General features: G+C 40.4%; 1 protein-coding gene across 3 annotated transcripts in view; it reads right to left on the bottom strand.

Annotated features, from left to right (window-relative positions):
• Window positions 1–36: 36 nt before the first annotated feature.
• PHEX (phosphate regulating endopeptidase homolog X-linked) overlaps window positions 37–23,375 on the bottom strand; it is a 206,911-nt gene continuing 183,572 nt past the window's right edge. For 2 of the 3 annotated variants that reach the window (XM_029239874.1, XM_029239875.1), the window contains 6 exons: window positions 19,316–19,383; window positions 17,013–17,143; window positions 9,853–9,918; window positions 8,704–8,808; window positions 4,571–4,647; window positions 37–1,552 (listed from right to left, as the gene is read on the bottom strand). In XM_029239874.1, the coding sequence (XP_029095707.1) occupies window positions 1,450–1,552; window positions 4,571–4,647; window positions 8,704–8,808; window positions 9,853–9,918; window positions 17,013–17,143; window positions 19,316–19,383 (550 nt within the window). In that variant the 3' untranslated portion in view covers window positions 37–1,449. The remainder of the gene's footprint in view (window positions 1,553–4,570; window positions 4,648–8,703; window positions 8,809–9,852; window positions 9,919–17,012; window positions 17,144–19,315; window positions 19,384–23,375) is intronic. The other variant, XM_029239873.1, reaches the window with a different exon arrangement.

The raw sequence follows: 23,375 nt of genomic DNA, 5'->3' as shown, positions 1-23,375 counted from the left end.
ATATTTTTTTTTTTTTTTAAATGACAAATCCCAGGGATGTAAAATGGCTTCCTCTGGTTAGCCTGAATTTGTCATTTTGCTTCCGAGATTTTCCTATTGGCCTACTTAACCTAGAACCACATGTACAAGGAATAATGTGAAGGGGGGATGGCTATTTTAAGAAACCGAAAATGCCAGGTAACCACTTTAAGGCCATTACAATTTTATCCTAAACACACGCTGAACACACACTTGAAAAGTGTGAGAGTTTGAAAAGACAGAGCTCTGAGGATCAAAAACGTAATCCTGCTCTTTCTTACAGACTCTTTAGAAGAAGACTTGAAGAGTAAAAATTATGTTTCTTTGGACTATGAAGGGAATTTTCAATTCAATCAACAGATTCTAAAATGTCTTTAATCAAGAAATTTTTCAAAAAGGTTCTTTAAAAGAGAGGTAACTTTAACTGAGCCACTTTGCGCCCTCCTCAATGTGGGGTTTGTCCCTTTGCACTAAAGGGGAAGGAAAGCCATACATTCCTAATGGGGAATTAGAAAATCATTTTCTCAATGCCTACTCATTTCAGAAGCAGGAGAATGCACATGTATGAGGATAACAAGACAACCAGGAATTGGACTGAAGAGAAGTATCCAGCAGATGACATAATCTCCAAGGTTTGGGCAGACTAGATCAAATTTTGGAGATGTCATTTCTTAGTGTCCCCACTGTTGCGTGACTAGGTGTTTTGGCTTCTTCTGGGACTTACAGATACAACCTTGTCTTTCTATTTGATGAACTCAAACCTTTACCAAGCAGCCTTTCTGCCAGCTTTGCTCATGCTGACTTGAACAGGGCAATAAGCTACACCAGATACAAGCTGTGAGGCACGTTTTCATGCCAACAGACTCCAAAGCTGAAGGCAAGAACTTCATCAAATATTGTAAAATGAGAATTCAACATATTTCTAATCTAACTACCTTAGAGTTAATCAACGCTATGTAATGACGATGTGTGAAATCTCACAGTGCGCTCCACAGTGCAGAAAGACCTCCCAGGTATCCTCGCACATGTCCACATCACTGAGGGTTGCAAGTGTAATAGGCTGAATTTTCTTCTGGATACATTCTACTTAGGGCCCCTGCAAAGCTGTAGATTAAAATGATATGGACCACTTAGCTGTGGCTTACACACTAAAATGGACAACAGCAACAATTCAGCAGACAGCATTTTAACAAAAGCAGCCTAGGGACTTATTTTTGTTGGTTTGGTTTTCTAAAGAAACATACTTGATTCGATTTTTTGTATTCCATTTTTTTAAGCCTTACAACTCTGAACAGATGCTGTTTAGATCTAAGCAATACCCAAGTAATGAAGATGCATCAAAAATAAACATCCTCAGGGGAACACAGGCCTAAAGCAGTAGGTGATGAGCACCGCACAACTCTCTCAGGATGGCATAAACCAACAGTCCAGCTACCAGAGTCGGCAGGAGTCCGTGCCTCTGTTCATCGTGGAATTGGATGGACAGTTAAAAGCCTTCTGGAATTCTTCAAAGTTGCTAACTGCACCATTGACCCTGAAAAAGATATGTCAAAGTCCATGTCATTTAATTCTTACAAATCAACAGGTTCTGGATAAAACTGTATCATTATATTGCTTGATATGATGTTGCATTCACTTAATCTGTTTACAGGGAGATAACTGAAGCCCAAAATGGTTAAGTAAATTTCCAAAGAAATTAACAGAGCCGAGACTAGAACCAGACAAATGCTATTAATCTTCCAAATATCTTCACATTTCTATAAACCGTAGGATCTACAATTCCTATAAATTGTATATAGGGTCATACATTCCTATAAATTCACAAATTCCTACAAACTAGAAGATTTACCAATACTTAGCTTTTCTAACTATTTTTTAATTTAACTTTTTAAGGAAGATATAACTGATAGTATACGCATTTCAAATGTAAAGATCATTTAGTTCACATGAATACACCCATGTTACTACCACCCAGATCAAGACATGGGATATTTCCAGCACCTAGAAGGCTCCCTTGTGTGCCCTAACAGTAGCACCTCCAAGCATAACTACTAGTCTGACCATAGATTAGTTCTGCCTGTTTTTCAACTTCACATGTGTGGACCACATAGTATGCACTCTTTTGCCTCTGACTTCTTTCATTCAGTATTATGTCTGTTAAGATTCATCCATGTTGTTGCTATCTTTAAATTACCTTTTTTTAAAAAAACATTTTATTTATTTATTTATTTGGCTGCTCAGGGTCTTAGTTACAGCACACGGGATCTTCACTGCCGCGTGCAGGATCTTTAGTTGTGGCATGCGGGATCCTTAGTTGTCACATGCGAACTCTTAGCCGCGGCATGTGGGAGCTAGTTCCCTGACCAGGGATCAAACCCGGGCCCCCTGCATTGGGAGCACAGAGTCTTAGCCACTGGACCACCAGGGAAGTCCCTAAATTATCTTTAAAGAACTCTTTCAATCTACAAAAACACTTTTTACAAACTCCTATTATGTTTGAAGGCTCATATTTACCTAGAATTTGGTTTATGCAACCGTAAGCTAATGAATGGTGTCTAGCTGTTATTGATGAGTAATGCTTTACTGGAGTTAAAAATCTGGTGTTCTTGCAAGTTCCCTGACTGCAGTAAAGACTGCGGATTCCTACTCAGCACTTTGATTCTAACTGCCTTTTGGAAGTGGTATTTCCATTGTGTGATTTCTGCTGCACTCAAAATCTACAGTTACCGCAGAGATCACTAACAAGCCAGGAAAAAACCTCCCCCCTCATCTATTTCTTACTCGACTGCATGTTCAAAAGGCTGACTAGAGACAGCATTCTCGGCCACTGACTGTTTCTTCCCTAATGACTTTGTTCCCTACGGGCATCTGAATGAATATAATGGCCTGTATCCCCGAATCCCCATAACCTCTTGTGTTTTAGCTGGGATGTATGGGGAGGGATGCAGGTTTCATAGTATGATTCACCCTGGGAAGTGTTAAGGAGAGAATTTAGCTGACAATCAGTAAGTATACTCTGCAAATTATCAGCTAAAATCCAACATTACAGGCAACTAGTTAGTAAACGGAAATTAGTTTTTAAAAACTTATCTGTTGAGTAATTAATCCGCTGTGTGGTTTCATCCACACATTTGTCAGTGGAATCAAATTTCAGTCCATTAGAGACTGTCAGCGTTCGTGACAGTTTAGCCCAGTGGGGGAGAATTTCTAACACAATGATTAGATTTTTATGCTATTGGGTAATTTATAGTCAATTTCTGAAGCATTTCTAAGGCAAGGCTTTGGGAATAAGACTTTAAAACAGGAGAAATTTTAGATGACTTTCCTGCAATATGCTAACGGATTCATTTAAACATTAAATATAAAGATATCCAGATGTAATATGTTCTAAGCAAAGAACAAATAAATACAAATTATTACGGTTTCTTGCATTTACTATTATAACTCTGTCCCCTACTATAGAAAATTTCCCTCAAACTATGCTAGAAACCCAGCATGGGTTAAGTAATATTAATCTTAATTTTATTTTTACTTAATATTTTATACATTCTGACAATTAAATAAGATTGTAATTCATAATTCTTTTCCCTTCATATATAAGCAATTGTTTCAAAATATGACTCAAACTAAAAGCCAAAATATAGAGCTTTTGCCTCCAGATATGAATTACAATAGCTAAATATCACCATATATCCTCCTTGGTGTTCAGAGCTATTTAGAAAGTGGGCACTCATTCATGTCTGTTGGTTGGCTGTATGAAAGAACAAGAGGCATTAAATAGGATATTCTACAACACAAATTAAACCAGAGCTCTAGGTGTTTTAAGCCACAGTGCATAAGATCTCATCCTTATCTAAGAAAAGAGACTTTTGGCCCATGTTTCTAAAAAGTAGGCAGTTGGATAAATCAAACATGCCAGTTTACTGAGCACCTGTGGTGTGCTCAGGGCACCCATGGATTGCTGCCTTTCAAAAATTGGAAGATAATAAATGGGAATTCATACTAAAGCTATGATTTGGATTCTAAATTACCTTTGGAGTCTTGTACAATCTCACAGATCTCTTGATACTAGAGGTGTATACAAAAGCCTACTACTGAAATTTAGGTGAGAGAATGCTAACTAAACCAGCTTCCTACTAATTAAAGAAAAGATGCTTAGTTTCTGTTTGGCCAGAATTTTTTTTTTTTGGTCTGTGAAATGGAGCTATCACTGTTCACAATGCAGGCTTTGGTCAGATCACCTATTTTAGAGCCCTGGGGATGGCTGGGGAGGGGAGGAGACGGAGATGCGCAGTTAAAAACTAGCGTCACAAGGGCTTCCCTGGTGGCACAGTGGTTGAGAGTCTGCCTGCCGATGCAGGGGACGCGGGTTCGTGCCCCGGTCCGGGAGGATCCCACATGCCGCGGAGCGGCTGGGCCTGTGAGCCAAGGCCACTGAGCCTGCGCGTCCGGAGCCTGTGCTCCGCAACGGGAGAGGCCACAACAGTGAGAGGCCCGTGTACAGCAAAAAAAAAAAAAAAAAAATACTAGTGTCACCCATGTGCCTATTTACCTAAACTGAGGTGGGCTGTGAGCACCAACTTGGATTTGTTCTCGGGCAGCTTCTGGTCTGTAGGAATTGCACCTCACCTAGAAGAGAAAACATCCCGATAATTATGTTTCAATTACACATTTTCTACTGCCTTAACTGCTCCAAATTATACTGAAGAGTAATTTTAGACTCAACGGATGACAAGCAGTTTTAGTAGATCAGATAACACCTTCATCAGTAGTAACATCTATTATTCCAATTCCCAGAGTAGAAAGTTTTATCATTGTGAATACTTCCAGAATTTGAGTAAATTAAGAGAGGTTTCCAAACAAATGCTTTAAATCAAGAGAATAGCATATGTGTCCAGGAATCAACCAATGTGTTCATTCAGTTAACATGCTTGGAATAGCCCTTATCAAATTTAACCACATTCGTTTGAATCAATAAAATGAATCAATCATCCATTATTGAATATGGTCATGAGAAGTAGGTATTTTGCACCCTGGGTGCTTTGTTTGCTTCATCCTAGTTCAGGCCTTGGATAGAAGGACACTGCTCCATCTCCTTTGAAGTTAGGCATGGCTATATGACTTGCTCTGACCAATAAAATGTGAGCAGAAGTGATATATGTCACTTCCTGGCAGAAGCTTTAAAAATCTGGCAGAAGTTTTAAGAGTATTAAGAACAATTTAAGATGCTACAATTAAGGGCCAGTGCACATTTCCTCGTATTTCTTCCCTACTCCTATGGTGACCACGGAAGCACATGTGGAGATAAAGACTCCAAAACCCAGGTCCTTGAGTAGTAACTACGAGCAGAGCCCCAGTGCTGACCCATGCTGGACATGGAACATGGACAAGAAAAAAACCTTTCCTTGCACTGTCTGTTCATGTACCCTCACCTACTTAATCCTGATTTGAACTGTGTCTTGAAATATGATATAGCTTGACGTATGAATAGAACTAGGAAACATGAATATGATGGGGGGAATTCCAGGTGGAGGAGAAAATGGAAACAAAGACATATCTGAGAGAAGAAAAAGCAAGACAGTCAGCTTGGCTGGACTGTGTGGTGCATAGTGGGCAGCAATGGGAGACCAGGGGAGGGTGAGGATAGGGCCAGATTTCTGAAGTCCTGAGCAAGAGGCTACAGTGTTTAGACTATATTTAAACATTGGTTTGGAGCACAAAGGTGATAAAAAATATATATTTTTAAAAGATTTATCTGGCAGGGGTATTTTAAAAGATTTATCTGGCAGTAGTTTGAAGATTATTTATGGGCCCCAGGAAGGTTCCCAATGAATGTCTAGTAAATAAGTAGCAATGAGAAGAGAGAGAAGAAGGATAAGAAGAATATCTGAGGAAAAACTGACGGGTCACGGAAACTACAGGGATACAGGAAGCAGCAAAGGTGATACAATGCTATTGCTTTATTGCTTTTGATGAAGATAAACCATCCGTCACTGTGGTTCTGAATTTGACTTTGAAGATGTTTTTGTAATGGGAGCACTTAACTTCCTCAGAAGCTAGCTAAGGTGAAGTTGTTTCTCACAATTTTACCTCACTTTTTCGTATGTTATTTCCTCTTACATTCTTCCATTATTATGTAGTATTGTCTTTGCTTCATGTATCATTTATGAGATTTCTAAAAGCACATTTTTGTTCTTACTGTTTTCCTAGTATCTTCCCAGGAGAGAAAATAATTTTACTCCTTATAAGCAGACTTATTTCAATGTATAGAAGGTTGAAAATCTCCTCAATCCGCTAGTAGGAAAAGCTCCAAGATAAATTTCTCATTAGTAATTTAAAATATCTTGTCATTTTTTTCTTAATCTCTTTAAAGTAAGTCATATATAGTTTGAAATTTTATTTGGAGACATTTCAAAACTATGACTGTAACGTTGATATCAGTTAATTTACTTCATCTACTAAGATGGACCTTAAGTTAGAAAGTAAGAACTTAAATAAGAACTGACAGACCTTGTACTTTGTCCTCTAGAGTAGAGGACAGCAAACATTTTCTGTAAAGGACAGATAATAAATATTTTAGGCTTTGCAGATCGTAAGTCTCTGTTTTAACTGCTCAACTCTGCCACTGTAGCACAAAAACAGCCATAGACAATGTGTAAAGTATAGAGCATGGCTGTTTTCCAATAAAACATTATTTACAAAAATAGACAGCGGCAACATATGGCTCACGGGTTCTAGTTTGCGAATCCCTGCTCTAGAAAGTTCTAACTATATCTGTGTTCTTATTTTAGATATCTGGCCCAGTAATGACCCAAAAGAAAGTCTCCTTAATTGAACTGTGTTAATCTCAGTGTTTTCAAGCAATTTATTTAAAAATGTCAAGTGTCTTCAATATACCCAGCCTCTTTGCTGGATGCTATGGAGATAAATAAGAAGTGTATGAAGATGTACGAGCTATGAAGATAAAAGTAAAAGTCTTTTACATTTTGATAACAATTAAGTATTCAACTGCATGGTAATGAAGATAAATGCAAAGGAGTTGGAGATTTCTTTTTAACGAGAACTGGAGTCCTTGGGGAAGTTTGTGGAAGATGCGGAGGAGGTGGAACTTGACATGGATCCTGAAGGTAAAGATGGAACTGAATAATCTGAGGGGGAGGAGTACAAAGGGGGTCGTCACTTTGTAGAAGGAAAATCAAAAGCAAAACCACAGACACAATAATGAGCAGAACATTGTGCGGTGGAAGTGAGGACACCTGCCGGCTAAGTGTGAGTCTGGTGGAGCTATGGGAATTTAGAGTTGGTTGGGTAGAGTTGGATAAGACTGAGGAGAACTTTGAAAGGTGTTCGGTCTCAATGTGGTGGGCACTTGGGAGCCACTGCAGTTCCTTCGGCAGGTCAGTAATGAAATAAAAATGCTATTTCAGTGGCATGTAAGACACACAGTGGTAGAAAGACGCCGAGGTCAGGAAAACATGCCATAAGGCTGTTGGGATAATCCAGAGTAGACGAGATCGAGGCTGACAGTCTATAGATGACGAAATAGGGTAATGGGGAGAAACGGAGGCTGAATCTGAAGAGCAGTTAAAAGGATGAAACATCAGCTTTTGGGACACATGTCATAAAAATGAGGACAGGTAAATCAAATAAGACCTAAGAATCCAGGTTTCTTAACCAGGAAGACCCAAAGACTGAGGGTGAGGGTGTGTTGATAGAAGTGAGAAAACTAAAAAGGAAAGTCACTTTGTTGTTGACTCCACTTTTGCTGATGTCAGGTTGATAAATGATCATTTATTTAGTGTTGTCATGTCAGCTTTAAGAAACAAAGACCCCAGACAGATGAGAATTCTTTAGCCAGAGTCAACCGAAGAAGACGTGGAAATGAATGAGCTTACTGAGGAGTGAACGAAAAGAGGAACAGAAAGTTGTACTGATGAAAACTTTCGCCCAGTTTTGAGCATACAGATACAGATTTGCCCACTGTGAGGCCATGCATCAGAACCGTCATCAACCCACCCCAGACTTGTTTGAAAATGAGGCTACATGTTGTGACATAAACCAGTGCAATAACCGAATAACAAAGAACAACTGGCACTTGGCTCACTGGCCAGATACTCGAACTCAGAATTGTACCTTATTTAGGGCACATCTTTCAATTTCTGCTCAGAGAGCCCATTAAACTCACAAAAGGGTGACATGACTCTCCTTGCCTTTGTTGTTGTTGTTTTCAGCTCTAGTTGTCTTCACATGTTCATTTGGCAGTTGGGAACATAGCCTTGGGGGTCCCCCACAGGTTGAGAGTGGTGGGGTAAAGTCAGCAAATGAGGTGAAGGAGGAGAAATGCAGGAAACCACAGGGCCAAGAAAGCCAAAGAACAAGTCACTAGAAATGGTTACAAATAGTATCAAATACATTAAGAAGTCAGGATATACTAAAAATCAAGTGAGTTACCACAAGGCTGGTAACCCACTTGATAAAAAATACCAATAAACCTTGATTCAGTCAGTTAATTAATTATGTCCCATAGAACATAAAGGTGATATTTGTCCAGAAAATAAGCAGCAAGATAAGACTGCAGCTGAAATCAAAGTTATGCCATTAAACTTTGGTGCCAAACCTTTGATCTAGGGAGCAAGCCAAAGCCCCACGTCTCATCTTTGATGCCCCTTCCTTGGTCTTACTCACTTGAGCATAACTCAGGAAGAAAAGCTGGCTGTTGGTGAACTCAATGCCGGGTAGGAGAGGCTCCTCAACCCCCTGCCTCTTGTCATTTATCCATTTCCTGTAAGCCTGGGGAGAGAAGTAGAAGAGATGATCTGCTGCAATAATGGCTTTTCTCTTTTCTCAGCCAGTGCAGAGATATTAAATATATCCTCCACCATGTGCAAAATGTAGCCTATCAAGTTTTCCTTTAAGAAAACAAACACCTGGAAATGCAAGTCAACGTTGTATTGCTTAACAGTGAAGCAGGTTCACCTGCAAAAAGACCTTTCACTCAATAGATACCAAACCAGCTGGGCCAAAGTGGGCACATGTTAAATAATGCCCCCTTCCCCCAAAAAGCTTTTCTTTGTATTCCTACCAGGGAACAAACAAATCTAACACAATGGCAAGCCATATGGAAATAAATTGGGGGGCCAATCTATGGGCAATTTTTTTTAATTTTGCCAGGTAAGAGGGAAAACTATAATCTTCAATCATCATCATTTTATAAAATAAAGTATATTTTAACTAGAATAGAGGAAAGATATAACCTCAGAATAACAGCTTGGTCTTTACACTGAATGCATTTAGCTTTATGAATGTCTTTCTACATCATCCTCTTATCTTGCTGCTTATGTGTCTTGTTTAACCATGGACCAGTGGATGATGAAAACATTATTATGGACTCTTACCTGGCCCACTATATGAGAACCCCTAGCCTCTGACCGTAATTTAGAAGTTTGGTATTTTAAGAGAAAATTATAAGGAGGGCTACAGAGACTGTACTCAAGAAAACGCCTATGAACCTCGCCCTGAGATTTCTGTAGCATGTTTTAATATTACACTGAATGTACCTTCTGAAAACTATCCTTTAAATACATGATTCTTAAAAACAAATATTACTTTTAGGGTGACTTTACTCCCCAAAAAGGAAAAAGAAAGAAATGCAGCCCTATTCATATAATAGAATATAATAGAGTCAATGGGGAAATATAATTCAATTTACAGAAATTCACAGAATTTACAGAACTCTAACTCCTCAAGAAAATGTCTGTGGTGTAAATTGAGGTGCACCCGTATGGTATTTTATAGTTTAATTTTTAAAATCACAGCAAATGTTGCAGTGCGTACCCTAAAAGCTTGTCGCAGACCTCCATTATCGGCAATATTTTCTCCCAGGGTCCTCTTCCCCTTTACCTAACAAAAAGAAAATAAGAGTGTTTGACAGCCAACTGTCATTCAGCAAGAGGCATAAATATGATAGCAAGAGAAAGTGCCATATTTTAAAGAGAAAATTGCATTCAATAAATCAGAGGTAGTCATAACATATTGTGAGATGGCAAACTAACCCCAGCAAGGTGCTCCTGAACATAATTTCTGTTTTATCACGCTACACATTTCTTTCTCACCCACCTCTCTATTCTCACCAATTTAGCCAGCTCTAATAAAATGTTAACATATTCTGAGTGACTCTGGTTAAGTGGGGAAAAAATAGAAATATCAACATACAGGTTACTTTCTCTGATTAACTCACCTAATTTGAGTATTCTTTTCAGTGTGCTTTATGTTTCCAAATATCTACCATCCACACAGGAGCAAGGTTTTAAGACCAACCATTACCATTTTACCTTCAGCAAATTCCATGAAAAATTAAAAAGAGGATAGCTCTCATGGGGAACAAAAATCCAAACAGAAGTAGTGCAGACCACAAGGTCAAGGTTTGCAATATGTATGACAACCAGCCAAGCACAGTGAAGAAATTCTACCAAACATTTGAAGATTGTTTCTAAAACCCTTAAATAGGCTAGGACAAAAAAATATTCTAAACCAAGATGGCCCACAAGCCAAAATCCAACCTCCTGCGTGTTTTTCTACAGGCTGCAAGGTAAGCCTGGATTTAACATTTTTCAACAATTGGGGAGCAAACAGAAAGGAGGATAATATCTTGTTGCATGTGAAAATTATACAAAGTTCAAATTTCAGTGTCCATAATTCAAGTTTTATTGGAACACAGGCACATTCATTCAAATACGTATTGTCTGTGGCTGTTTCCTTCCTACAGTGGCAGAGTTGAGTAGGTGCAACAGAGACCTTACAACTCACAAAGCCGAAATTATTTACTACCTGGCCCTTTACAGAAAAAGTTTGCCAATCCCTGCGTCAGAGACAAAATAATGCCCTATAATAATAAAGATGTCTATGTCATAAAAAAAATTACTGTGAAAATATTACTTTATGTGGCAAAAGTGACATTTAAAATATGATTAACGATCCTGAGCTGGAGACATTAGCCTACATTATCCAGGTGAGTTCAATGTAATTACAAGGGTCTGTACAAATAGAGGAAAAGGAAGTTAGGAGAGTGAGTGTGTCCGAGGGATGCAACGTGAGGAGACTTGACCAGTCACTGCTGGCTTTGAAGAAGAAAGGGGCCAGGAGTCAAAGAATGTGGGCAGCCTCTAAAAGCTAGAAAAGGCAAGGAAAGAGATTCTCTCCTACAGCAGCTAGAAAGGAAAGCAGCCCTGGTGACACCTTGACGTTAGCTCACTGAGACCTCAGTCAGAAATACAGAACTGTAAAATAATAAATTTGTGTTGTTTCAAGTCACTAAGTTTGTGGTGATTTGTTATAGCAGCAACAGGAAACTAATACACATTGTTCTAAACTTTCAAGCCACAGATGCTACCAACTCTTTATTTTTAAGCTAGCCCAATCCCCCAGGTATCAAACAATACCAATGAATAAAAACTAATCTCCAGAAAACATTAATCTCTGTAATCACCCAGGATCCTCCTAGCTTCAGTCCCCAAAAGTTAACACTCCTGCTTTACATACCTTCTTTCTTTTATTACACTCCTACGAGGTAAGTGTTATTATCACCATCCTTGCTTAACAAACGAGGAATCTAAAGCTGAGAGTGTGTCGCAGATGTCATTGGTGCTGCACCAAATCCCCTTTTCTACCAGGACTGTGAACCCAGTCCTGTAACTGCTAGTGGCTCAGGAAGATTAAGCTTAGCTTAGGGGAATCCCCTCACCTTGAGCTTGCTGGGAGGTGATACCCCCACCTCTCAGTAACTGACTGATGTACAGTTAGAATAGCCCAGCCCCTTATCCCAGGCTGAACAATTCCTGCGATGCAATTCATGCTCCAGAATCCTCTATGGGATCAAACTGAGGCTAAACTTCTGAAACCAACAGGTCTTCCTTGCCACCTTACAGGTTTCTCCTGAAACTACTTCTGCAACGAACCTTTTTATCTAAGAAACCCCTATCTTGGGCTCTGCTTCTAATGGACCTGACCTAAGAGTGATTAACTGAACTGCCCATATTTCACAAGGATTCGAACCCAAGCAGTCTCTGTCCAGAGCCTTTGCTCCGTAATATGTTACCTTCTCAAGTCTTAACTCCTCTTGACTCTAGTGCTTCTGTTTATAACCACTCATGCTCAAATTTAATCTCCTTCCTTGTTCCCCTAAGCTTTTCTTTTAGAGGTTTGAGGACTAGCTTCACCCCTCAGGCCCCTCCCACTCTGGACCACCTCAGTAGACCATATGGCCCTAGATTTTTTTTCAGTATTTTTTCTTTTTCATCATTTTTTTTTTTTTTTTCGGTACACAGGCCTCTCACTGCCGTGGCCTCTCCCGCCACGGAGCACAGGCTCCGGACGCCCAGGCCCAGCAGCCATGGCCCACGGGCCCAGCCGCTCCGTAGCATGCGGGATCCCCCCAGACCGGGGCACAAACCCGTGCTCCCTGCATCGGCAGACGGGCCCCCAACCACTGCGCCACCAGGGAAGCCCTCATCAGTATTTTTTTTAAAGTTGAGAATTATGTTTCTGTTTTTGTTTTTTTAATTAATTTATTTTATTTTATTTTTGGCTGCGTTGGGTCTTTGTAGCTGCATGCAGGCTTTTCTCTGGTTGCAGCGAGCGGGGGCTACTCTTCGTTGTGGTCCACGGGCTTCTCATTGTGGTGGCTTCTCTTGTTGCAGAGCACGGGCTCTAGGCGCGTGGGCTTCAGTAGTTGTTGCACACAGGCTCAGTAGTTCCGGCTCGTGGGCTCTAGAGCGCAGGCTCGGTAGTTGTGGCACACGGGCTTAGCTGCTCCGCGGCATGTGGGATCTTCCTGGACCAGGGCTGGAACCCGTGTCCCCTGCATTGGCAGGCAGATTCTTAACCACTGTGCCACCAGGGAAGCCCCATGGCCCTAGGTTTGCCTCTCAGGACTCAACAGCTGCTAACAGCCCGTTTCTCTGATGCTCCATTGGAGCTCCCCCAAGTCCAACGCAAATAATGGTTCAGGTACAGAGGACTGGCCTCCACAAATGGAGCCAGAAAAATAAAGCATGGCCCTTTATATCCACAAAGGAAGCCACGCCCTCTCCTTGCGGAATGAGACTGAAGCTGTTTTCTGACGGTTGAATGGATTTATGCTGAGACAGGCATGCCCTTTCTATCGTCCTTGTTGCAAAGGTACACATTTGTCAGAATTCAGTTTCAGTATCTGACACTTTGGCCAAAATGGATGTTGTAGAATAGTCTCCGCCCAATACATCACCCAGGTTTAAAATGAACTTCAAATAAGAGAACACGAGCATGATATGGGGGGAGCAGCAGTAGTGATGTTGGAGTCATACCAATCTAAGCTCTAATGTAGATTCTACCATGGGTTTTAATCACTCTGAGCCTCAGTTTCCTCATATGTAAAACAGGCTAGTAATATGCACACCTCTCAGAACCAGTATGAGGATTAAATGTGTTTCAATTAAGTGTAAAGTCTAACTCCCATGCCTGCATATAATAATCACCAGGAAATATGCATTCCCCTTCCTCCAAGAAAACTGCTCTTCTATTGTTTTTTGGTTTTTTAGCCCCTATTGTATTGTTCTCTCCTGGGATGGCATACCTATGAGTATGTCACAAAGTATTAGGAATATTAACTACAATTTATTGAGCACTTATTGCATAGCAGGCATCATGCCGGTGCTTTACATTATCTCAGTCATTTAATTCTTAAGACAAACTAACGAGTTCAAAAATAGCTGCCCATTTCACAGATGAAGACTCTGAGACACAGGAACGTTAAATAACTCGCCCAAGTTCAAAAAAAACTTACAATGTGCAACTGGTTGAACCAAAATCTGGAGCTGTGTCTGACTCTAGAATCCCTCCTCTATGCTTTTTTTTTTTTTTTAGAGGTACTTTGCTAGTTTCTGTAATCAAACCCATGCAGATAAGACCTTACAAACTTAATACAGACTGTTACCCCTGTCCAAACGGAAAAATTATGTTTAATGTTTCTATACCAATATGGCTGTTAGTTTCTATACAATGCCAACCCAACACGGTACAACCGGGATACTTTCTCCAAAGTTGACAGCACAGATAAAGTTTCCAAATATTCAAATTATATATATGTGTGTATAGAGAGAGCGGTATAGATAGATAGATAGATTTATATAAAAGGCCGATAGTAGTATATGACGCATCAGTAGCAGCAACAGCTTATCCAGGTTCTACAGTCATCTGAACAAAATTAGAGACATCTAGCACATGCTATCAAAAATAAAAAGGCAAAAAACAAACCCCCAGAAAACAGCAATGTTCTGTTACTGTTGTGGTACCTGGCACCGTTTCTTTTATTAGCTTCTCAATCATCATCTGGGAAGAACCCTATGCTTTTCCTGAAGCAACATATATTCTAGATGGATTTTCACAATGTGATAACCCCTGAATTGAAAAGAGATACACAGGAGCGCCCCTTTTAGGTCTTCCCATGACACAGTTGTAGATATTTTTAAAATATATGGGCAGAGAAATGGCTTTCCAGGACACTGATAAAGGAGCTAGAGATACTATTCAAGGATACAGAGTCTGGTTTCTCCTCCTGGATAAGGGATGGTCTCCCTGGTGCTGTATACGCTTTCAGAACCAGGAGAACCGGCTCAGTGTTCATAAACGTTCCCTTTAAAAGTGCACAGACTGTTACCTAAATTCTTCTGGAATGGTGAAATAAACCCCAGTATAATAGACGTGAGGCATAGTGAGGTTTCAGGTGCTTTCCCAGCCCAAGTTGTCAGGATGGAGCACGTGCCTGACTAACAGACCAAGAGGCTCTGGGGAAACTACGTGTAAATACACTGTGACCTACTCCAGTTCTGTGTGGTCCCCTGCTTCTCTTAGGTGTTGTGCCCTTGACTAGATGAATTAGGAGGATACAGTTTGCATGTGCGTTTTAGAGGAAGATCTTCATGCAGATCCATACCTATCAACAATTCTTCATTATTGGTCACACTGTCAAACACAGTGAGAGAAATCTGTGTCTTGTAACTATGAAAGCAGGGACAGAAAATACAATGGAAAACTACAAGAAAAAACGAATAGTGGGGGAAGGGAATGAAAGCTAACCTGATCAAACCAGCAAAATAAGAAAAGAAAAAAGAAGTAAAAACAATGTACAGGAGATAAACTATAAAATCGTATTTCAAAACCGAAAACAAATACCAAACAGATGGGAAGGCATACCACGTTCTTGAACAAGAAGACTATGACAAAAATGTCATTCCATACATTTAATGCGATTTAACTTAGAATCTCAATGAGATTCTCTTGGGGAGTGGGTGGAGAATGGGCAAAATGATCTTGGAGTGTATACAGAAGTATATTTGCCTGAGAATGGCCAAGTATATAAAAGAAGAACAGTGAGGCAGCGCTTGCATTGGCAGATACCAGAAAAATCCATAGAGCCATAGTAATAACACATTGGTATAGAAATCAACAAATAGATCAGTGGAATAGAATATAGAATCCAGAAATTTTTCTCAGTATATATGAGATTCTAATATTTGACAAACATTCAATTAAGTAAGAAAAAAACGTCTTTTAGTCACTGATGCTGGATCAATTGACTATCCTCTTGGAAGAAGATAAAAGTGAACTCTCGTATTAAACTTCACAGCGAAATAAGTTTCACACGCTTCAATATTTAAACGTAAAATAACAAAACAGTAAAAACCTTCCCAGAAAAGCTAGGAGACTACACATATGATATAGAATGGAAATGCAGAAACAATTTTTTAAGAGAGATAGGTATCTTTGACTATATGGAAATATTTAAATTTCGTTTGTCAAAAGATACCATATACAAAGTACAATGGATGAGAAATATATTGAGGAGAAAATAGTATAATATGAATGACAAAATAAAATTTTTAACATCTATAATATTTTGTAAGGTCTCATAAACTGACAAGTAAATAACTCAATACATAAATGCTCCTCCATCCATCACTGGTGGGAATATGAAATATTATAACTTCTTAATAACAGTAGGAATCTATCCTCTACAGAAAAAAAGAATATATACCTAATAAGAGTATTTAGTGCAGCAGTATTTATTGTGGAGAAATAACTGGAGACACAGTGTAACCCTCAACAAGACATTAGTCATCTGTGTTAGAGTACATTCACACCGTGGACTTTCAGGCAGCCACTGAAAACAGTGAAGTAAAAGCACGTGCGTGCACACACACGTGTGTATGTATGTATGTGTGTAACTCTACGTGAGCATGGGAAAAAGTATATCAGGGTTATTGAGATGGATTACAGGTGGAGAAGATAAAAGTGGTGAGAGGGAAAGGGGAAGGAGGTAGAGGTGAAGACAAAAAAGGAAAGGAACAACATTCCACACAGAAAAGCATGTATAAAATTACATTCGTGCCTTTATAGGAATGTATATATGTATATATAATAGAAAATCAGCATTTTAAAAGTCATTTCTTTTGTTCAAAATTCTTTATCTAAGAACTCTTAACCAATTCAGAGTCATTAATTCAAATGAGTGACGTTTTATTTCAGTGAATTAAACCTAAGCAGTAGTTTGGAAGGAAATCTTTTTAATGGTATAGAGTGTAGATTTGTGAGAATTTTATTGTTTATCTTTGCTACAGCGTTTTCTGTACTAATCTGAATCTAGGAGAACAGACTAATGTTTAGGCCTGTGATTTTGAAACTTTAGCTTATATCAGAATCACCTGAGGGCTTATGAAAAGACAGACTGCCAGACCCCACGCTCCCACCCACCCCCCGCTCCCCACTCCCCACCCCCGGAAATTCCCAGTCAGTAGGTCTGGATTAAGACTAAAGAATTTACATCCCTGACAAGTTCCCCAGGGAGGCTGATGCTGTTGGCCTGGGAACCGCACTTTGAGAGCCGATGGTCTAAAGCAAGCTAGTGTCTTCGTGAGGAAGAAGGACTCACAAGGTGCCCCCTTCGCCACAGCTGTACTCACGTTTAAGCCAGCTTTCTTCCAATAATAGTTGCTATACTGGCTAATCATGCACTTTGTTTTTTCCTTAAACTTTTCTTCTGAGTCAACAGACCACCAAGGATCCAGGTTTCCATTTTTATCATATTTTCTACCTGGCAAAAAGCAAAGTTAAAAGATACTCGTATTATTTATGGAAACAAATTCATCTCTTCATCTTCCCTTTCCCTCACTTCCACAAGCCTTGAAAAGACAGTTCCAGCAGCAGGGAGCGCTCCTGGAAGCAGTTCCTGCCTTCTCTCCAGTGCCACAGGTTAATTGTAAAAAGCAAGGAAAGGAGAAAGAGGTCTGAGGAAGTTCTTTCCTTCTAAGCAACAAAGAATACTTTAAGATTTATCAACTTATGGCATGTACCATTCTTGACCAATCTTAGATTCTTTGTTTTCACCTGCTCTGACCCAAAATATTCTCTAAATTATGAAATGAAATGGCTTTCAGAAAGCCCATGGAAGGAGTCAAAGCGCCACTACCAGTGAAATTCCAAACAATCCATAGGAACAGCCTCGGTGAGTCACTCACACCCTGCGACCACAGCCCCTGACTCAGCTCTAAAGGATCGTGTTTCCTCCAAGTTGCCAGGAGCCAAGAGACACATAAAACCTCTGTTATGAATCATTCCACAGCCATCAGTGTAGATGGAAGGCCCATCTGTCCTGCTTTGACAAGGAAGGTTGCTGTAAAGAGAGAACTTGGAACAAGAATGGAAATCTCCAAAACATAACAGAAAAAAAGATTAGTTATACATGCTTTTTTGCTACAGGCTCACTCTTCATTTTCTCTACAACCCTCAAAAAAAAGTCTGGGTGTATCTGGACTATCTTCTACACTCAAGGTTACTATTGGTTTAAATTTAATTATGCAGAGAACTCTTCACTGGGCTTACAAGAAAGTCCCCTCAGCAAAGGTGTTAACTGAAACAATCCAAAGCTCTTCAGCAAGGCTGGATGCCACTACCACCAACCCCTGGTAGAGCACAGTGTCACTGTCCCCTACCCACTAACCAAGCGATCATTAAATAGTTACTGTGCAATGCACTGTTCTAAGTATTGGTTACAGAGTGAAATGCCATCTTTAGATTCCGTCCTTTGAGAGAGAATCCAAAAGGCTTCCAGAAGATTCTGAGGGAGAACTATACTTAAGTTTCCCAGGAAGAAAGGCCCAGGACCAAGAGACCACTACTGGCTTTTGTTTCTTAGCTAAGACTCTCCTCTCAGATAACCCAAACATGCAATTCAGAAAGTGTAGCTCTGGGGATTCAGATGACTACAAGGCAGCTACGTTTTAACAGGGAGGGGAGGCCAGGGGGCAAAAAACTTAGGTGATTAAGGAAAGGCTGGTGGGAGTACAAGAAGAATTATCCAGAAGCAGAGGAACCAAAAGGGTCTCTGGCCCTGGGGTAGGCATCCAGGAAAGGATGTTAGAGACATCACAGACATGGAAGAAAGAGGTCCCTCTATACAGTGTTGCCTTGGGCCAGGCAGTTCTTGAGTCTGCCCTGTAAATCACTGTGTGGATGTGGATGTGATCGCAATTTGCTGCTAATTCCTAAGTTTCGGAGATTTCATGTGGCTTTCCAATAAAACTCCAAAGTTAAAGGAGAAAGGAGTTCTGATTAAAAATGATGACTCTCAAAGGGCAATCATTTCTTTAGTTTATGCCATATTCTGCTCTTTCCTTTTGCTTAAATGTCATCAGGATACATAGCATACTCTATATTATTCATTATTAGGAAAGCACAGCCTTTCTAAAAAAATTCTGAATATATGACAGCATAGAGAAAAACAGAGATTAAGCATTGCATAATCCTTGAAATAGTATAAAGGATCTAGTCAGCCAAGCTTCAGAGTCCTAACTCGCTGAGTCCTAACTTGGCAGCATGTATAATCATCTTCAGAGCAGAGCTCACACCTCCAGGGAGAGCATCTCAAAATGGTGAGTAAAGAAGTAAAAGGAAGAGAAGCTACAAAATAATTCCTGTAACTACTGTGGCAGCTACAGCAACCCAGATCTAAATGCAAAGCTAATTTCCTTGAAATTACAAGGTCTTTTTTTTTTTCATTCTACCCCATCTCCAATGGGAACAATTATTTATTTATTGCAAGCTATCACAGCAAGACACGGGGGAAAGTTTTCAATCAGCAATCATACTGCTTTGGATAATTTCAGTCTATGATGATACCACTATGCAAAGATAATAGCAACAATTAACATCCATATGGTCAACATGACCATAAAAGCATCAGCTTATACACTGAACCAGTACTTACCATTATTATCAAATCCATGTGTAAATTCATGTCCAACAATTACTCCTATAGCGCCATAACTCAGAGATCTACAGCATAAATGTATAATTGGGAGAAAATTATAAGCATGAACATCAGAGCATAATCCTTCAATATCTTCTCAACAAAAAGCCAAGATAATCTGTTTACTAACCACACTCACAAAATTGTAAGAAAAAAAAAAAGTAAACACATCCTTTTCATTGAAATAGACAAAGAAAATATAATTCCTAACATTGTCATTATGAACATTTATGGGCCTTAGTTCCTACCCTGTGAAATTAGGGATGTGAAAGAGATGTTTTTTAAAGTCCCTTCCAGCCCTAAGGCTTCTATGGTTCTATATCCGCTCTAGCTGTAGTTTATATGTATAAACACCCAAAGCAGCAGCAGGGTTTGAAAAGATCCTGTCAGTAAACATACCGCTTATTTTTTATCTGAGAACCTGTTGAAAAATCACTATGGACTTAGAAGTTAAACTGTTTTCCAAACGGAGTCATGAAACAGGAAAAGAGCAGAGATTAAAAGGGATCACCCTGCTTTCAAAGGTAGTCATGTTCCTCTGCTTCTGTGACAGACAAATTCACAGCTGAACAGCAAAGACTGTGAAGCCTGAACCAGATCTGGAAAAGGCGTGATATTATTTCTCTTCACCCCTAAAGAACCACGTGGTAGGTCACCTACAAAGGTGACCGCCGACAATGCCACCCACCCTGAACGCATGTGCTCCTCCTCCCGCCAAGAGGAAATCTATTTCCTCCCCCCTTGAATCTGGATGAGCCTTGGGACCTGCTGTGGCCAACAGAATGCAGTGGAAGGGGCCGGGTGTGACTTCTGGGCTGAGGCCTTATAACTTCCATTTTTGTGCCTCCTTGGAAGTCAGCTGCAGTGTAAAGAAGTTGGGGTAATGAGCTGGAGAAAAAGAAGCCAAGCGAAGCAAGTGAGAGATGCCAAACGTCGAGAGACCTCTAAAGAAAGAGAGAGGCCCAGCCAGGCCCCAGCCATTAGATCCAGCCCAACTGAGGCACCAGACACGTGAGCAAAATCATCTTAGATCCTATGGCCCCCGTCTTGCACAGAGCAGAAACAAGCTGTCTCGGCTGAGTCCCGCCCAAATTGCAGAATCATGAGCGAACAGTGGTGGCGCTTTGTTACGGAGCAATAGGTAACTGAAAGAGAACATATAAATCATATATCAGGAAATCAATAGGGGGGCTTCCCTATATGTGTGTCTGGGATCTTCTCTCTCAACTAAAAGTTCCCTGAAGGCCAAACCCTTATCTACTTGACTGCTGCTAAATTCTCTGTACCTAGTACACAGTAAGTAATAATGATTTAACTAATTGATTAATTAACTTTACCATTTCTTGCAAGTGACAGATCAATATGTAACTTATTTTAGTCATTTAACGTGTGCATGAGGATTACAGACAACTTAAAATCCTTGTTACAAGGATTCTTCCTAAGATTTGTAATTATACTAAAAATATTTCACAGTTGGTTCCTGATGCAACATCAAAGTCACCCAGCAAATAAATAGGACCTATAAGTGGAAGGAACAAAAATTTTTGAAGCAACATGTTATTACAGGACATAATGATCCTTAACATGTTAATTGTTTGTCTCAACTATACCCAAGGAAGTGTTATAAGATTTAACTTTTCCCTTTGGTGGCAGTTCCTTCCTTTGTTATTTCTCTCCTGCAAGGTAATTTGCATTTGAAAAAATGCTGTCCTACTGTTTTTCCATCATTGCAAACCTTCATTAAAGAGGTAAGAGTAGGGCTTCCCTGGTGGCGCAGTGGTTGGGAGTCTGCCTGCCGATGCAGGGGGCACGGGTTCTTGCCCCGGTCCGGGAGGGTCCCACGTCCCACGTCCCACGTGCCACGTGCCACGTGCCACGGAGCGGCTGGGCCCGTGAGCCACGGCCGCTGGACCTGCGCGTGCGGAGCCTTGCTCTGCAGGGGGAGAGGCCACAGCGGTGAGAGGCCCCCGTACCGCAAAATAAATAAATAAATAAAAGAGTAAAATTATGCATTTCAATCCTAGATCTATCAGAGCAGTGTGGGACAAACTTGTAATTTTACATAGTGCTAATTTTTGCAGCAGTAGCTATCACTATGCAGCCTTCAACATTTCATTTTTTCCAGGACTCTCAGCTGAGAATAGTACTCGGTCCTCTACAAGCCTCGGTCAATGCTGTTGACTGGATGAATTTAAGGGATGAACAATGGAAGCTTATAGCAACTGCTCTGCAATAAATGTCCCTTAAGAGGGACTGCTCCAACGAACTTCCTATTTGCAAAGGGTAATAGAGAAATCAGAAAATGATTGAATCATTGCAAGTTCCAATTCTCAGTTACATAATCACAATCTTTTGGGCAAGAGCAAAAGAAAAAGTAATTTTAGATGACTAAGCCTGACAATGATGATGTTTCATAATACTAAATTCACATCTTCCGCTTTATCAATGGACGTTATTTAAATTAGCATGTGATAAAAATAAATAAATAAACTTGTATGCCTTTTAAAATGTGACTTGCTGGCCAGAAAAAAGAAGACTCCTGCAGAGAAAATCTAGCCTTCCAAAAATAAAATGCAGAAGATGACAATTCTTCCACCGACTCAGTTTCTCTTTTGTTCTTACTACCCGATGGGTTTAACATAAGCACAGGATTTGCTGTCAACAACAAAACCACCGTACTGCTGTCTGGAGCAACCATGAGCTCGTGCTGTCATCAAGTAGAGGCTACTCTATGCCTGAAGTGGAAATTCATAAAAATCTCAGAGTTACAAGCAGCTTTAAGGTCACTTAGTTCAATTCCTTAGCAGAGGTCTACAAAAACCCATTCAAATGGTCCTAAGACTTCTCCCCTTAGGCATGTCCAATGACCAGGAGCTCAACCCCTTCTGAGGTGGACCACTGCCTCTTCGACTAGTTCTGAACAAAACAGTGCTCCTAATGTTGATCTGGAATCTCTCTTCTACCTATTGGTCTAGTGTAGTGGTCTAAGGTATTCTAAACACCCCTCTGGCCTCCCCAAATTTAGTAAATGATTCTGCTACCTTAACTTTCCTTAAAAAATGTGAAAACAGTTACGAGGTTACCCCTCAAGTGTTCTCTTCTCAAGTTCTTTCAACTCCTTTCTCTTCAGTCATGAATTCTTGACCAGCAGTTCCCAAAACACAGGAAAAAGGGGAGTTTAGGGACTTCTGGAAGGACTTCTTGGGAATTTTTATGCTGCTAAGTACTGCCATTCTCCAAAACAAAGGGAAGGGGAGGACAACTCACCTCTATTACTACTTCATGGAACACACACTTTGGGATATTTTGTCTTATGCCATTTACAATCTTGATTCTTTCCTCTGGAAATAATTCAGCTTGTTGATGTCACCACAATTAGACCCAACACTCACCGGAGGGCTAAGCTGACCAGTGTGAGCAGAAAGAATAGCCACTCCTTGGTTCTGGAGGAAATCCATCTAGAACAGATGCATGTATGGGAACCCATCTCACTGGACTGTGATCTCCATCTCTCCAGCATCTCCACATTTCCAATGTTCAGTGCCCAAACGATGCTTAATAATTATTCATTGAATGGGCATGTTAATAGAGGATGAATGGCTTCAATGCAAACACAGAACACTTAGGAAAAAAATAAAAATCTCGGGAAGAAGGGAAGATGGCGGAAGAGTAAGACGCGGAGATCACCTTCCTCCCCACAGATACACCAGAAATACATCCACACGTGGAACAACTCCTACAGAACACCTACTGAACGCTGGCAGAAGACCTCAGACCTCCCAAAAGGCAAGAAACTCCCCACGTACCTGGGTAGGGCAAAAGAAAAAACAGAGACAAAAGAATAAGGACGGAACCTGCACCGGGGGAGGGAGCTGTGAAGGAGGAAAAGTTTCCACACACTAGGAAGCCCCTCCGCGGGCGGAGACTGCGGGAGGCGGAGGGGGGAGCTTCGGGACCTCGGAGTAGTGCACAGCGACGGGTGCGGAGGGCAAAGCGGAGAGATTCCCGCACAGAGGAT

This window comes from Monodon monoceros, unplaced genomic scaffold (assembly GCF_005190385.1).
Source record: "Monodon monoceros isolate NGI ecotype Baffin Bay Population unplaced genomic scaffold, NGI_Narwhal_1 Super_Scaffold_22, whole genome shotgun sequence".
Lineage (NCBI taxonomy): Eukaryota > Metazoa > Chordata > Mammalia > Artiodactyla > Monodontidae > Monodon > Monodon monoceros.
This window is presented reverse-complemented; position numbering and strand designations above follow the sequence as displayed.